Source organism: Pseudochaenichthys georgianus, chromosome 22 (genome assembly GCF_902827115.2).
Source record: "Pseudochaenichthys georgianus chromosome 22, fPseGeo1.2, whole genome shotgun sequence".
Classification (NCBI taxonomy): Eukaryota; Metazoa; Chordata; class Actinopteri; order Perciformes; family Channichthyidae; genus Pseudochaenichthys; species Pseudochaenichthys georgianus.
Window position 1 is genome coordinate 25,621,789 of NC_047524.1, and position 17,672 is coordinate 25,639,460.

Genomic DNA, 17,672 nt, shown 5'->3' on the forward strand with positions numbered 1-17,672 from the left:
ACATTGTGAACACTTATTTTCAAGTGACTTTTTTTACATTCATATGTTCACGCTGTGGTTTGGAACTGCTTTTGAATGTTATTAGGCATTTTGTTATGGAAAATAATCAGTACTGTTTTAAGCTGTACTATCTCAACACATTTTAATATATTGAGTTTTTTTAGATATGCGAGTTGTGTGTTCACATTTACCAACACCACAGACTATTCGTAATACTTTTTTTTGGGATGTTATTTTTTTTGTAGATTTGTTGAGTACGTGTTTCCCCATATTTCGGAGCAGTATTAAAGCTAAGGGAGAAATAGACTGTTATAAAGAGTATTTTTCTTCAAGAATGTTCTTAATATGATACAAAATACCGATTGTTTTTGACAGTTTAGTTTGTACATAATTTATATGGTGCTTCCAATTGAGTTTTTCGTCAACAAGCAGTCCTAAAAATGTACATGCACCAACTTTTTCAATCTCGGTATTGCAAATCCGTATAATGCAGTCATTTCTACTCTCAGACTTTGTATTGAAGAACATGTAATTTATTTTGGCCACATTAAGGGATAATTTATTAACTGCAAACCAGTTACATATTATTATAATTCTATATTCACAATTTTAACAAGATCGCCAAGATTATGATGGGAGCAGAGAATTCAAAGTTCAGTTTCAGCCTCAATATATTTGGGGAGAATTAAAATGAGCCGTCTTTATTTGTAGACAGCCAAGCCCCCTCCTGTGTTCGGTGAAGCATTACTTAAAAATCCAATGTAGGATATAAACACGACTAAACTGCAATGATAGCAAAGCTGTGGCTTGTGTTTTTGGGGTAATAAAGTCCAAATCATCGTTGGGCTGTCAGCCAATGAGTGACGTCTGAGGAAGATGAGAAATGTAAATTAAACATTGTTGAGAAAATGCTGCATCTCTTGCATTTATTGACATAGAGGAGACTTATTGTTTAGCTTTTTAATATAATTTGTTGTACTTTTCAATTGCTTGGTTTTCGTGAATTAGCCTGTTTTCCTATTAAAATGTAACAGATTGATGCATCTCCACAGATCATCTTAAAGGCATCGGAATCCCCCCATTGTAGTTAAAAAAACTGTAAAAACTAGGGCCCCCAAACAGCATCTTGCATAGGGCCCCCAAAAAGCTAGAAACGGCCCTGCTTACTTCTCTCCCGAGTAGACCCGGGCGCGTCGGCTCAGGCTGTAGTTCTTGCTGATGGTGTGTCCCTGCCGTGTGGGGTCGTCCAATGGCGACACGGTGGGCGGGTCTTCCAGAGGAGACCAGTAACTCTGTTCACACATCCCTCTGAGCAGGATCTCTGCTAGCTGTCTGGCTATAGTCTGAAACACATACATGCACATTAGGAAAAGGCACTCTGGTAGGAACATAGCAGCAGTCTGTTTACTCTGGGATCACTGTATACTGTCTACTTCAAAGACAGAAGAAGAGGTAATTCTTTTGCCACTATGGATCTCTAAATAAAAACAAGATGGGGTCTGGTGGCCTGTAAGTGAAGCAGCGATGGATTATGGGAGTTTCTCATGCAGTCAGCTTCTCCTGGTTAGGTTTCCTCCTCTCCAAAACAAATGGACCGACAAAGACAACACTGTTTGGATGCCGCTAACGTTAGCTTAGCTTCTCAAATGACCTAAAATCAAGTCCCATTGGTATTACCTTTGATATGGTGTAAATATGGAGTTAAAAACGATCAAGATCAAAAGATCGTATTGTAAATCTGTGGCTTAATCTGTTTAAGAAATACATTTATATCAGTAAACTGACGTATGCTCAAACATGACAAACAACAAACATTAACCGAAACAAACTCAACATAAATTGATTGAAATTAATGACTTGGATCTAGGTTTGAAATATGTAAGGAACATTTGGATATAAATATACAGCCAAGTGAGATGTAAACCATAGGTTTGTAATGCTGAAATGTTCATAGTTTACTTTCTAACAGACTTGTCGAAGAAGATTCTCCTTGAATAAAACGAAATGAAAAGCCCCCCCTCACCATGCGCAGGCTCTGGGTGGTTCTGTTCTCCACAGCTCGGAGAATCTCCCGAAAACGGCCCACGCCTCGTGTCAGGTTGCTATGGCAACATAGTGAGGAGACACAGAAGGAGGACACTTATTAGAGTCTGTCGTGCTTGTATGTGTGAAGGGAACATATTTTAAAACAGTCTTATCTTATTTTTTTTACTGTTTTCGTATAGCTATCTTTTAAAAATAATTTTCCATTTATTTTCTTTTGTCATGTTTTCTTTCTTTGCTTTGTAGAAACAGCTTAAAAACTGTTGACAAAAGTGTGAATATGACTTTGTCTTATTTTATATCAATGTGTGAATCAGGGTATAACGTAACATCTGTCTGAACAAGGACCATGCATAACGATACATTAGTCTCAAAGACAGAAATGATGCTATATACCAGGGCTATTCAATTACACATTCAGTTGGGCCAGATTTTAGAACTACAAAATTCAGCTGGGCCAGACATTCAGCGGCCTGTAAAAAGCGGGTAATGACACATTTTAAACCAACACATATTACTGCGATGAAAAACATGCCATTTGTATTCATTGTTCATCCAACAAAGGCACGTCAAAAAGTGCATAAAAACACAACAAATTAGCATTCATTTAACAGAGTCTGAAAAAAAGTGCAGTTGTAGCATTACATTGGTTTGCTTTAGAAGTCAAATATTCAGGTTATTTTTTTTGAACCAGTCACATCACAAAGTGCATTTAACTGAATACAATAATAGCAGTCTTAATAAATGTCCTCACATACAAAATAAAATAGGATACATAATGACACATGCACATCAAAAATGGCATTAACACACAGTTAAAGAGCTCCAATGTAACACAAAGAGGTAGTAGGCGACTATAGCAATACTATCTTTTCACTTTTCAAGTAATAACAAAAGTAATAACGTTTTGGTCACATTTGACCAAGACACATTACAACGTGCATTTAAATGAATACAAAAATAACTGTCAAACCCTTCAGTGCACAAACCCATAACAAGGGATAAGGGTAACTAACATATGAATGAATACGACACTACACGTCTACTATAGTAAACTAGGTGCTTACTATCACCTCCTCATTTGTGATTTGTCATCGCTGACTTTCTCAATGGGAGAAGGGACATTTTGTGTTTTGAACAAGAGCAGTGATTTTTGGCTCATAGGATGTCAATGCAATCCTAAGACATTGGTGAAGAGTGCTGTCAGCCAGGGAGCAGCGAGTGCTGCTTGTTATTGAGTTCATGTGTGAAAAGCTTGAGTCACATTCGTATGTTGATCCAAACATACTGAGCACACAGATCGCTACTTTCTGAACGTTAGGGAACTGCTGTTTTTTGACATCACTCCAAAACTTCGCTGGCCCGTTAGTGCGCTGCTCTTGTGCCATGGTTACTTACGGATGAATGCATGGGACCACTTCCTTTGCTCTGGTTGATACGTCCCCCTCTATTGCAACAGTGAAGGGGTCTCTGACAAAGCCCATCACCTCTGTGGGCAGAGCAAGTCCATCCAACCGACCGGCAAAGTTCTCTTTCAACCTCGCAATGAAATCTGTCATCACATCCGTGATTTGTGCCGGGGATGTGTTTGTGGAGCGTCGGAAAATGCAGTATCCGACCCGTACTCAAGTCGGTCGCGAAAAGGTCCAGCTTGACTTGGAATGCGCGCATCTGCTCCACAAGACCAATGACCGTTTTGTCTCTGTTTACGCTTCAGAGTTGAGAGAGACATGTTTTAGAGTTGCCATCATAGGACCACCGTTACGAGCACCACTAGATGCACTTTCAAAAAACGTGCTGCGTTGTGGTTTAGTGGTTTCTATGCAAAGCGGAGTGTTGCGTTCATGGTCTGTACTAGTGTAGGAATTTGGCTAGGGGAGGCTAGCTGGGCCACTCGGGAGTTGGTTCTGGGCTGCATCTGGCCCGCGGGCCGCCATTTGAATAGGCCTGCTATATACCATCTGCAGTCCTTGGGCAGGTAAACAAATAACAATCAACAAACAGTGAAGTGCCTGTCACACCAACAATTCAAACAGATCTAAATACAGATGTATATATATATATATATTTTAACTTAAGATTGTTTATATTTTTTAAATGTTGATACTGTGCACATTTTGCATGCTGGCAGCTTCCAATGAAAACAAACTCTTGAATGTGTCATGGTCAGAAATGATGTGATTTGTTTTCTTTGTTAGGGTTTGTTTTAACTGAATTGAATTTCAGGTGAATGAATAAGAAACAGCTTCACTAGCCGTTTCTCAAAGTCGAGGGCGCTTCCTTGGTAGGACATGTCCTTCCGAGTCAGGTCCTTCAGAGGCTAGGCAAGAATCCTTCCTAGCATTCGGAGAACGAAGAACAGGCTAGCAGGTGTGCGTCATATGCAAGGCCCCGCCTTATTGAGCGCGATTTGTTTGAAGACTCATAACTGATTTGCGAAGATGGTCACGTTTTTGATGTTGTCTTTTATCCATCAATTTGTTGAGATGGAGGAAGAGATAGAGCGGGAGTATCGTCGGCGTCTGTCTGCTCGGAGGAGGAGGATGTTCTAGTTAGTTAAGTCTTCCGTACGAGTTTTATTCTCTAATGTAAATCAAGCAAATGAAGCATCCATAATGACTCCATAGTTAGTTTGTGAGTTGTCCTGATGATTTGAATCCCCCTTTCTATTCCCTCTATTTCCTGCTTCCCGCACAATAAGCAAGCAACACTTTACTTCCGTTTCAATTTTGCATATATAGTTTGTGCATGTTTGTAGTCGTTACAGTCGTTTTCGATGCAGAGAAAATGTGTAATCACATTTAAATTGTATTTTTAATAATGTAAACACACACACGAGCAAATTGCAGATTTGAAAAAAATAACCATTAACAATTATCAAATGTCAACTGAAACTGCCCTCTATGCTTGATGTCGTGCAGGCCCATCATCACTGCATTATTAATGCCACCACGTGGAAATTGGTCCGTGCGCAAAGAATTGTGGGTAATTTAAGACCACCGAGGATACACATGAGCAGTCTTGAAATGTTCTGCAACGAAGGACTCAGTCCTCGGTAGAATTCCAAGAATCCAGTACATTGGAACAGTCCTTCGGCGGGATTCGATGACGTAGCATCCTTGAAATAGAGGCTCAGAAGGATCCTTCCTTGACATTGAGAAGCAGCCACTGTCTTTAATTGAAGTCACTTAATACTGAAGTAATAGCAAAGCCAATGAGCCAGCACTGAGAGAACACTTTTCAGATTGTGCTGTAAACAACACTGTGCTGCACTGCGTTTGTTATTCAACCGTGCTCACACTTCTCTGCCATTATCAACCTGTCCGCTGCTTTTAACACGACACCTACAAAGTGGGCGGGATGTGTTCACAGAAAGTTGGTATTTGTTTTGGGCAACTCATACCTTTTCAAAACTCATTTGAAACATGTTTGTTTATTTAAAAATCTCTGTTTAGTGATTCTCTCAGATGTCTCCTGTATTGATTTGTCCTCCGCCCGTTTCCCTGTCTTACCCGTTCTTGAAGTGGATGACGTGTGCCCTCTGCAGGCCCGTCTCCAGGAAGTAGCCCAGTTCCAGGTCCTGGGCGGTCGGGCCGGGCTTCGGGCTGCGGTTCTGAATTCCTGCTGACAACGCCTGCAGAAACACACAGGGGGAAAAGAAGAAGAAGAAGTGAACACAAAATGCAAGGCAGCTGAAAGTATATTAGTGATGTAAAATACTGCTTCTAACGGTCATCGTATATCAATAAGGAAAACCTATTTTCATAACAAATATATTTTTCAGTGTACCAGATATATGTTTATTTAAATAACAGATTGTCTTTTTGTATATTAATCTTGGACAGTTTATTCTCAGAGGAAAACACTACAGTCTAGTTGCAGCAGAGTGAACCCAGAATGTATGGAACGGGCCCCAAGCACATAGAAACTGCTCGATGCAAACTTGCATAAGTTGGACAATTTGTTCATTTAAACGAAAGGCATTATAGCATATGTTAGAAATATTTTTTAAATGACCTGGGGGAATTGGAATATTTTAGAGTGGTTTTGGAGGTTATTGAGTCCATTTCTCACATGTTCAGGGTCAACAATGGCAAATGGTGTAATCTGTCCAATCCAAATGATCCAGAGTCCCCTAAATCTTCCAAATCAACCCAAAATTAATCAAATCAGCGCAAAGAGATTTGTCATTTTCTGGTTAAAAGTGCCATTTTTGATCCTGATAATGTCAGGAATGGACTCATCCTCAACTTCCGCCAACACCACTCCAAAATGGTCCGAATCAGCCAAGCCGTTTTGAAACTATTGTCCATGACTTTCTTTATGATAATTAACTGAGTATTATTGGGTTTTGGACATTTGAACTTTTACTTTTAAGAAATTGTGATGTGTAGTTCTCACTAGTATTTGGTATATTATAAATAAAATGATTAGTTCTAACACTATCCTAACTTAATATAACTAAAATACTTTAAAATATCTCTATAAATCATGTTGCTGTCCCTCCAAACCACATTCACTGTGTATTGAGGTAACATCATCATACCATGTAATAAACCTTCCGTTGTATAAGGCCATGAGTTCATACAACTCATCTCACAGGAAATGAAGTGTCATTAAAAGGTTGAGACGGTTTGCTGTCTGCCTCCTGCATCCTTTCTCCAAATCAACAGGAAGGGGTGAGTTTGCCAGTTGGCTGTCATGGGCGCCGACACATTTGTCAAACGTGCACGCTGTCAGCAGAATATTCCGTTTCCCACACCCACAGGGACGGCAGGGTCCAGGTGCCGACAGGATTTCTAATGAGTGTTTGTATAACGACACTGCAATAGAAAACAAGTACGCCACACTCTGAAAAGAAGAGGCCTTATTTAAGATCACATGACACACCTTCTCAGCCTCCTGCAGGTAGAGCAGCGCGATGTCTCCAGACTTTTCATAGCAGGTGATGATATCCTGCTCCCGGTCTGTTGCGCTCCTATTGGACGCTGGAGACCCAGTGTTCTGATTGGACAGAGCCGGAGAGGCGGCCGGGACCTTCTCCAGGCACAGTCCTAAAGGAGACATACGGAAAATTAAAATGATTTAAGAGTGATAAACGCCATGAGTTAATTCTTCTTTTAATGTTAATCTCAAACGTGATCAGTATTCAAATTAATTTTAGAAGTATTTTTGAAGGCAGCTTCAGGCACCGGGTGATTTGGATATTCAACTGGAGGAATGAGGGGAGGCGTGTGGTGCAGTGCCATGTGCGTTGGTGTTGGGATCAGGGCAGCACAGGTTCAAATCCCACTGCAGTCAGCATGTCGCTGTGTCCCTGAGACACTTCACCCCAAAGTGCTCCTGTGGGGATTGGCCACCGTATTGAGTATGTAAGTCGCTTTGGATAAAAGCGTCTGACAAATGACATGTAATGTAATGAATGATTGGGCACCGAGAAATAGTGTATGTTTTGTTATCAGGAAAAGAGATGACGTGAAGCCTTCGATATTTGTATGTAAAATATATGAAACCAAAGGGAAACCAACCGGATGGACCTGGACAATGGGCTTCATCCTGCGTACGCTTGGCTAGCTGGTGCCTCTGTGGCCGGTTGATTTTGTTTTGTTTGTTCTTTGGTTCAAGAACAAATCGCCATTACAGATAAATGCAGGCTTCAAAAAGAGAACAATCTTTTAATGTATCTTTTTTCTATAAAAGTATATAAAGATTCAGTCTTAATCACATTGTCCTTAAGTATAATAATCAATGGAATGGTCTACTTTGGCTTGTTAAACATCACACATTCTATTTAGTCAATATTCAAATTCTGTTTTTTCATGAAAGGTATCAAAATCCAATCTTTTTAAACTGACGAGGCTAATGGCGTGAAGGATTACACGTGCCCCAAATTAATTTGAGTCTTTTAATCTATTAGAATATATATATTTTTGACACTTGGAAGATCATCTTCTCTTATAGATTATCTGTTTTTGTCTCAAAATATAATAAATCATTTATGTCATTACGTTAATATCTTATCAATCATAAATGACAGGCAGCAACTGTCCAAGCAACTCGTGTCCAGTCACATGGATGAATGACAGCAATACAATGATTCAAGAGGAGCCACAGATGTGTGCATTTCTTCATATGACACTCTACTGCCATCATGTGGAGGAAAGCAGTAGTGCAGAAATAAAGATCAATTATTAGAAAGATTAGGAAGCACAAGACAAAAAAGATTGTGTGTGTGTGTGTGTGTGTGTGTGTGTAGACCTTTAGTAGCATACGCCTCTGCTATCATGGACAGCCTGTACACAGGAGCCCCCCCCAGCTGCATGTCCTCCAGGATCACCCTGCTGTAGTGACCTGTCAATACATCATTATGGAGAAATATGTAAATACACTAGTATTATACACATACAACTAGGGCTGCAAACAATTATGAAACGCAATTATTTTGACTGATTTGCAATCGCGATATGATTAACGATATTTAAAAGATTGATCATTTTGCCTCATTATTCTCATTTACATTAAAACAACTATATTATAAACATCTCTGCAGATCCACAATGTGTCCTTCAAATGGTATCTAAGAAGTATATACAGCCTTTTACAAACATTATGCTTCCTGCGATGTGACAAACAAGCCCTTTAGGCGATAAGAAAACATGATATAATTATGCAGCCCTACCTTACAAAAATCTGTCTTTTTTGATGGGAAAATTAATCCCAAATGAATAAACACATATTTTTGCTCTTACCTTTAGCGCTATTTATCAATGTATATTGTTTTGGTGCGAGCTGCCCAGTATTGGCGATATTGGCCACAGAGGAGTATGCCTTTTCTCCAATGTAATGGAACTGAATGGCACTCGAGTGGTGCTCAAAGCGCCAACAAATAAATACATTTGAACTAACAGCAATGTCTCTTTTCAGATATAAAGACTTTGTTGTGACAGTTTCATTTAGGAACTACTTTCTTTCTACCGAACTACATCCACCAATGAGTTAGCATGAGCCCCTTGTCCATGAGTAGGAGCACGCTTCTTCTGAGCAGTGATACGGTTGGCACCTCGAAAAATAGTTCCTGCATGAAAAAGCTCACAACAATGTCTGTGAATTATCTTACGAGCAACTGGGCGTGGATTTGTGGGACGAGACATTACTCAGAACTGTGTCAAATGTTCATTCTTGCGCTTTGAACACAAGCCGAGCGCCAAGTAGTTCTATTATATTTGGAGATAATGCAATTCAGATACCAAGTGACACACACTGAAATAGTCTATTATGATACATAGAACTACAGGGAAGTAAAACACATTTGAGTTATCGATGTGGTCCGTCCCTTCGCTGACATTACAGTGTGAGCCATAGGAGCATGTAGGTTACCTAAAGCGTCTCGGTGTTCTCCCTCCACATAGCACAGCTTGGCCATCAGCAGGCTGGCTTCCTGCAGGTAATCGGCCTGAAACAGAGACACATAACACCATGTATCTCTCTTTAGTGTCGTTGACTTCAATGTGCTTGGTTTCCGTCTGCAGATGTTCTTTCTACTGATGTTAAAACCTTAAATGAATCCTTTCTGTGGCCCTAAATATGTTACAGAAACCAAAACTCCATAAGTAAAATGAATAAGGAACAATATGAAGGAATACTTCCTCCACAGTTACCTTGAGGTTCCCTCTGTCCAGAGCCGCAGTCAGGTGTTTCCTGACCTCCACCAGCTTAGGTCGCGGGCCCCTGGGACTGGCCCCCTGTTTGATGGGGTTCTCCTTCAGGTACGTCTGAAGCTTGCATTCTCCCAGCAACAACTCCCCTAGGTCATCTACACACACACACACACACACACACACACACACACACACACACACACACACACACACACACACACACACACACACACACACACACACACACACACACACACACACACACACACACACACACACACACACACACACACACACACACACACACACACACACACACACACACACACACACACACACACACACACACACACACACACACACACACACACACACACACACACACACACACACACACACACACACACACACACACACACACACACACACACACACACACACACACACACACACACACACACACACACACACACACATTATCCAAACAGTTGGTGATTATACTTCTGTCAATCACCTTACTGTTAGAAGACAGTTGTATCTGAGGTTGATATATAGTGCAAAGTTGGAAGGTCAATCTAAGGGTAAATAAAAAAAACAATGAATTTAACATTTGAAATCGAAATAAGATCGCTTTCTAATGCCAATGTGACCGCTTTAGGGTTCAGTGTATTCATGTACATACAATGTAGGTATTGTAAACACGTGTGACAGAGAAACACTGCGGTGCTTACACACATACCGGGCAGCTGAACGTACGGCCTAAGCTTCTGAAGCGTGCTGCACTGTGTCGAGAGGGTCAGAGTGTGAAGCCAGCAATGATCCTGTAGCTCATGCCAGCCAGGGACCGGCTCACCTCTCAGGAGCCACAGTACATTCCACCATAGAACCACTCTGCAACATCCACATGTCCACAGTTGTAAATGTGTCGTAAAGGTTGGTGTTGGTATGTGAGAATAACATTTTGAAACGTTTTCTCTTAAATATAAAGATGGGAAAATATGTTTTTTCAAGGTTGCAAAGCTTTATACAATTATTTGAATGCAATCTTTTTGTCCTCAGGGGATTCTCTGTTACAGTTTAAAGCTCTAACAACATTTCTGTAATGGTGCCACAAGCCTGCATGAAGTGTGCGATCGAACACGAGCAGTTCCGAATATTTGCTGCTTGGCTGTGACTCACTTACCATTTGATTCAATCTATAGCGCTTTTTATTAACAATAGTGCTGTCACAGAGTCTTTCACACGTACACATCACTGCAGTACGGTGACAAGTGAAACCACTGGAGGCTAGCAAGGAGGACACCATACAAACAAGGCTCTACCATGACGTACATGGCAGACACGCATGTCAATGGGTCGATTTCAATTGCATGGCATGATGGGATATCATACTGTTTACATGTTTTTTTTATTTATTTGTTAGCACTCTTTCAAATTAGCCCTGTGTCTCACTTGAGGCCAGGAAAAGGCTAGTCTCCGTGACCTTTCTACCTGTGCTGGAATATGATGATCCGCCCATTACCTGCACAAGTTAGATGCCGCCTATCACAGCGCACTGAGATGTGTCACTAACTGTAAAGCACTTACTCATCACTGCACCCTGTATGCCAGGGCAGGTTGGCCTTCACTTACTGTACGGAGACTCAGTCATTGGTACATGTTCATTTATAAAGCCATGTTGGGTAAAGTCCCGTCTTACATCTGCTCTCTGATCTGAGAGGTGCAGGTAGCTATTGCCTGAGATCACATGATGTGGTTTTGTTACATGTGCCAAGTGCAAGGACTGACTTAGGTACGAAAGCTTTTATGTGCGCAGCTCCTCTTGTTTGGAACAGTCTTCCACTGCCTGTTTTTAGAGCTCGGATAGGTGCAATGATACTTGAAACTGTTGGTACTTGTCAATGTCTCTAGGTATGTAAATGTGGCCCTGTAAATACGATGTCCTTTAGTGTTATCTGTTGTGTTTAGGGATGCCAGCGATTATTCGATTATTCGCTACAGTCTCCATAATCGAATATTATTTTAAAAAAAATCGATTTTATTTATATATATTTTTTTATGTATTTTTTTTTCTTTTCGCCAGGGCTGCCGAATAATCGATTTTGATCATGGTCAGTTTCTGGCAACCCTAGTTGTTTTGTGTTCATGTTGTAACATGTTGACAGGTCTCCCTTGAAAAAGAGATGATGATCTCAATGGGACCACCTGGTTAAATAAAGGTTTGAATGAATGAATGAATGAATGAAAAAATGCCGTTTACAATTCAGCATCAGTATCAGCGAGGAGTTTGACAGCTATCATGTAGCATCACGCCTGCTAGCCACACAGCGAAGTTAAGTGAAGCTAGACTCTGCGAGGCGAAACCATCACTGCAATTAGCGCAATTTAGAAAGTGTGTACGATACATAGGGGCAGGGCTAATGTTAAAGCATACAACTAATACATAGAATATTCTAGATACAGTCAATTCGACATTATCAAGTTCTCAACTGAAGGACATATTACCCACTTTAAGAAAGGTAAAACAATATTGTAATTTTGATATGAAGGTTTTTTGAATGTCGATAATAGGCGACTGAATAGTTTATCATTGACGTAAAGTTAATACATTCACCTAATGACAGGTGTTTGTAGTTCCGCTTGACAGGAGAGGGCAGAACTATAACAGGAACTAAGCTAAGGTCTCCTTATCTAAGTATCTCATTGTGTACACACACCATACTGCCCAAATATGGTTAAATCCTCTGTAAAAATGAATAATTCTGGTGCTTGACCTTTGCTAGCTAACTAGCTGTCACAGCACAGTGCAGTAAAACTCCCAGGCTCGGCTTCTTCTGTCAGGAAGTGCCGAGGACTGAGAGCAGGGAGCAGGCCTTACAGACTGAATGAACCAAACACCCGCACACTGCTTACCGTTTGATATGAGTTTGGCCGAGAGCTGTCGTACTAGCTCCGGTATCTTGTCCCATTGACTCTCTGAACGGCACCGCTCTATCTCGGTCTCCAGTCGTGAGCCAGACTTCCTTGCTGTCATTTTTGAGAGTGGGCTCGCCTGGACCAAAACACCACAGGAGGAGAATCCCTCTCGCTGTACAGGAGACAAGCTACCGTGAAGTACAAAGACAGCTTCCGCTCAATAATTTCAAAAATAAAGCTTCAAAAACCAATGGTTCCAAGTTTATGAAAATACAAAAAATGACTGATTACTTTTTATATTATATGTAATATATTCATATATATTATAGCATATTTATAACCACCATCCACAGAAGGGTTCAGATTCTTAATACAATGTGTTTAAATTGATCAAGTTACTTTCACACACTGTGTATGGTTATAGTTTTAAAACATTATTGATTTAGATTTTTTTCTATAACTGTTTATGCTTGCTCTTAATATCTAACTAATTACATTATTTATGCGTTGTTTTCTTTCTCTAGAGTCTAGATGCACACAGTCACACTCACTAAATGTCCCCAAATATTGATCAACAATTAGTCTAATACATTTTTATTTATTGTTACTTCTATACAAAATGTGCAGCAAAACAGTTATCAATAGTTATTTTTTAGCAAGGAAGGCTTTTATTCTGAAAAAGTCAGATAGGAAGTGAGCACGCAGTACCCAGACAACCACATCGTTGTGAGGTGGAAGGAGTGACTGCGATGGCAGATTTGTCTTTGTATTTAACGAATGTGAATGTTTCACTGGGGCAAACTATGGAAACTGATAAGGTGAGTCCGTGTTATACTACTTTATTCGGTTTTCTTGTTTGTGAATGATAAAACACTGACTTTTTGTATTAACAGTGGATTACTTCCTTAGCCGCGAAGCTAACCGTCAACAAACAAACAAAGTAGCTAGCTAATAAGCTAACTTAAACTTTTGTTAAAACATTTGAGACTATTTACTTGACTTACCGTACTTTGTAGTTACACCATATTAGGATTTATAATTTACTTCTTATCAAGTTAATAAACTACTTTGTAGGTAGTTGAGTTTGTCATGTTTTACTTTTTACGAGTTCATTGTGGCAAATATGCAGCCAGTGTGGGAGGGCACATCAAACACCATGCCCATATCTGTTGGCATGCTCGCGCCTTGTCTAAAAGCAATAACTATAAATAACATATTCTATATTACTAATTACACTGGTGATGAAATGATATACACGTATGGTCTGTCCTGACAGGGTCTAAAAGGAGAGACAGACCTTGAGAGGGTGGAAATGGGGGACTCTGCGGGGAGGCAGGGCAAAGTGAAGGTTCCTCGCAGGACCATCTTCTTTGCCAGTGGAGAGACCATGGAGGAGTACAGCACCGATGAAGAGGAGGAAGTGGAGGAGCCTGTGAAGAGAGATGTCTTACCTGATACGGTTTGAAACTCACTTTACTGAAACCAACAGGATTGTACAGACTCTAAACAAGCCTCAGATCTACGGCATATCCCTTGTGAAGTGTTAGAGCAATCTTACTGACCTGTCATATGCAAATCCATTACAATGTGGCTATGCATAAGAAGCCTAAAACATCAACAAATAGCCTCAAATGTGTTGGATATATTAAATCAATCTGACTTTGGCTTCTGCTCGGGATGTTATTTGGAAATACAGTGGTGGAGTCAGCATTATAAATCCTTTATTCACCCGGCAGCAATCATTTACAGCAATACGACAGTCAAATCAAAAGGCTGTTAAGTTCAATCGTGCAGTTCCTTATCATTACACTGCAGCTTTAGAAAAGATGACTTTGGGTAGGGCAGAAACTAAAGATATGTTGCATTATTGATTTTTCTGGCAATTATTTCCTTAATTAATGCTTTGGTTTATAACATTTAAGAAAATAGTGCTAAATGTCAGTCGGAAACAAAAGGCATGTCCTTTATTATGATATCAAACAGAGAGAAACAGACAATGTTCACATATGAGAAGCTGAAAAAAGCCCTTTTGCATTAAAAACGATGTTTATGATTAAAAGTGAATATAATTGTTGTGGTTTTTCCCTGTCAAACAACTAATCAATTATTCATTTTCAAAGTGGTATCCTCAGCAATCTGCCAGGTGGTCCAAAAAATAAATAGTTAAAGTAGAAGAGATCTTGTATCTCAATGGGACATTCCTGGATAAATAAAGGATAAATAAAAAAAAAAAAAAAAGTGTGCAGTATCATAAAAAGTGCAATGTGTTTAAGTGGAAGAGTTTTAATTTACAATAGTTCCAATGTGTTTCAAGCCTAAGCATACTTGTTATTACAATTATGAGGGGGTCCTTGGAAAATGTCCCTTCTTCTAATCATGGGTCCCGGCCCTCTCTGCTTCAATAATGTGATGATGCGTTCTTAGGTCACTGGTGTTCTTTTGTGTTTTTAATTTTCATGTTCTCCTAATTTTAGTCCAAACTGACCTGGGGTCCATACTTCTGGTTCCACATGTGGAGAATGGGCACTTCTACTATCTCAGGTAAAGAAGATCTGTCAGTTGGCACTCATGCTAGCAAGTACCAATCGCACCTGGTTCGGAAATGTCAAGAGATTTTTAGAGTTGTTCCAGACCAAGTCAATCATTACAATGTTATAAATACTCTGCAGAAATACTGGGAAATTAGCAAACATTCAAATAAGATGCTTTAACTTCAAACATTTTTTATCTTGAATTTGTATTCCTTCATATCAAAAGGTTGAAGAAGATATATATATATATATATATATATAATGAGTGTATGTTTCTGTTCTGTAGTGTGTGACTTCATGGGAGAGAGACTGGCTTCACTGTTCGGCATCACTTCTCCTAAATACCAGTACGCTATAGATGAATACTACCGCATAAAGAAAGAGGTAGGACACATGTGCACACACATCCTTGAGTTTCATTGCAATGTATATGTATTTATATAAGGGATGATTCTTTTCTCAATAAGGACCAGCTCGCTGCAAATGACTCAAATTATTACACGTCTTCTTACTTAATAAAATAATAATTTGACTCCACAATAGTCAATTAAAAAAGATTTGATTGATTTTAAAATGATAGTATTTTGTCCCTTTGACCAAAATAGTCTGTTGTACTGTGCATAACTTTTTCTTTTCTTTACTGGGGACAGTTTAGCCATCAATAATGCAAAGTTTCATGCTGTCCACAAATATAAAAATGAATATTGAAAAAGTATTTCATGGTGTTTTCTGGTAGAGGAAAACAAATTATGTTTTGGGATATAACTGATGTAAAATTGACCGGACTTCTTTTTCTGCGGATTGATATGACCACACATAGTCTTTTGATCGGAGCATCCTTAGCAACGGTCTGCTATCGAAAAAGAGCAGATGGCTGAATGTCCAAATTGACAAATCAGAATCGAGTGTTCAACTAAGCCGTATAATAAGTAAATATATATAAAGTCACACCTTTTGAAACTGTTTGCGCAATGGCTGGAGCAGGAACACAAAAAACAAATGTCAAACAATAGATAAGTAGTACTAAAAGCAACACTCTCCACTGTCCCGCAGGAGGAGGAGGAAGAGGAGGAGAACCGTCTGGCTGACACTGCGGAGCATCGCTTTGCAGACCAGCGCAGTGGCGAGCAGGACGACCCCCACCCTGCCACCGTGGAGCAGCCGGAAGCTTCCAGAGCCTCCTTTGTAAACATTAGCTTCGAGCTGGAACCTGAAGCTCCTCTCACCACCGCAGAGACCAACAGAGTCCCCTCCCCCCTGCCCTCATGAAAACTCCCACATTTCTCTCCGTTACAAGTCCGAAAACATACATTTACTTTGCTTTATAGATTATTAATGCTGTTATTTGTTTATTTGATAGTAGTCAGTGCAGGGAGAAATACAAAGGGCTATAGCAGTGACTGCACTCGCTGTACCTGTGAATTTAAAGGGCATTTCAATCCTATGCAACACCGAGAGGTATCTTTGAACTGTTTTGTGGACCAGAAGAAGGTTCAATTGATAAAGGGAAATAAAGGCTGGATGTTGAACTGTTTGAGAAATAGATCCTTCCTCCCCGAGCATGAACACACACATGATTCTACTCCTGGATATATGCAAAGTCAGACATTTCATAACATTAGCCACGTTTGTTGAGACACCACCCGAGTTATGGCATCCAACATCCACAGGAGTAACATTTGGTTTCACATATTGGCTAATAATATCTACCTGGCATAAGCATCTTTCTGCAGGTGTTCTATAAGGTCTGTACTTGGCAGCATATACTAACTGATTTCGTGCCACTCGTATCACTAAGATCCAATTCCTCTCTGTGCCTAGTGTATTGATGGACTTAAAAAACCTCCTGGTCACTATAGTGTCTTTTAAGATGGAGATGAGTGTTGCACCACTATTGTGCAGGTGGATCTATGTCATTGAGATTTGGAGCCGTGTAAGAAGTAGCAGTTTTTGTTCAAATGTACTTTAATACTCAGACACGTTACAATTTCTTTGTACTTCTTTCTATGTAAACATTGTGATTCTGTGATGATATCAATTGACAAAAAGAAACAACCTATGGTAATTGTTTTCTTCAAGAAAGGGCACATTTTGGCAAATATTGATTTAGTTATACAATCTGATGGTACTCAAATGTATTGTTGAGGAATGATCTAGATTCTACACTATTGCCTTCATGTTGTTGTTGAGGGTTCCTCTCAAAGTGTCCTTGTTGAAGCGTCTGAGTGTAGCGGCGTAATGCTGAGACTGAGCTATCGTAAGCTGCTTATTGATACTTGTATCCTCCCACATGTCTGAGCGACGTCACATCTCAGCCTGCAATGGTTCAGATTCACAGAGATGACAATGGAAGAGATTTATATATGGGCGTTAGAGAAGTAGTGAGAGCTAGATTGCACCGCATCAGTATGTTGATAACGCTGTGGGAGAAGGTCTGTCTGTAGCAATGAAGGATGTTAGTTGTGCTTTTTAAATGTATAAAAAGTTCCAATGTGCTAAAGTTATTTTAACAATCCTTTATTGA

General features: G+C 39.8%; 2 protein-coding genes across 2 annotated transcripts in view; one reads left to right on the forward strand and one right to left on the reverse strand.

Moving 5' to 3' along the window:
• Nucleotides 1-12,787, reverse strand: part of ttc7b (tetratricopeptide repeat domain 7B) — a 31,357-nt gene extending 18,570 nt beyond the window's left edge. Inside the window, 8 exon segments of the mRNA XM_071207195.1 lie at nt 1,168-1,343; nt 2,024-2,102; nt 5,556-5,677; nt 6,934-7,097; nt 8,302-8,394; nt 9,421-9,496; nt 9,702-9,856; nt 12,615-12,787. Coding sequence (XP_071063296.1) covers nt 1,168-1,343; nt 2,024-2,102; nt 5,556-5,677; nt 6,934-7,097; nt 8,302-8,394; nt 9,421-9,496; nt 9,702-9,856; nt 12,615-12,735 — 986 coding nt within the window. The 5' untranslated portion in view covers nt 12,736-12,787.
• A 534-nt stretch (nt 12,788-13,321) lies between these two features.
• Nucleotides 13,322-16,677, forward strand: fam177a1 (family with sequence similarity 177 member A1). The gene is made up of 5 exons (XM_034111244.2): nt 13,322-13,435; nt 13,894-14,076; nt 15,092-15,158; nt 15,435-15,532; nt 16,202-16,677. Exons 1-5 carry the CDS (start codon nt 13,367-13,369, stop codon nt 16,415-16,417), a joined length of 633 nt encoding a protein of 210 aa, XP_033967135.1. The 5' UTR covers nt 13,322-13,366; the 3' UTR covers nt 16,418-16,677.
• Nucleotides 16,678-17,672: the final 995 nt, after the last annotated feature.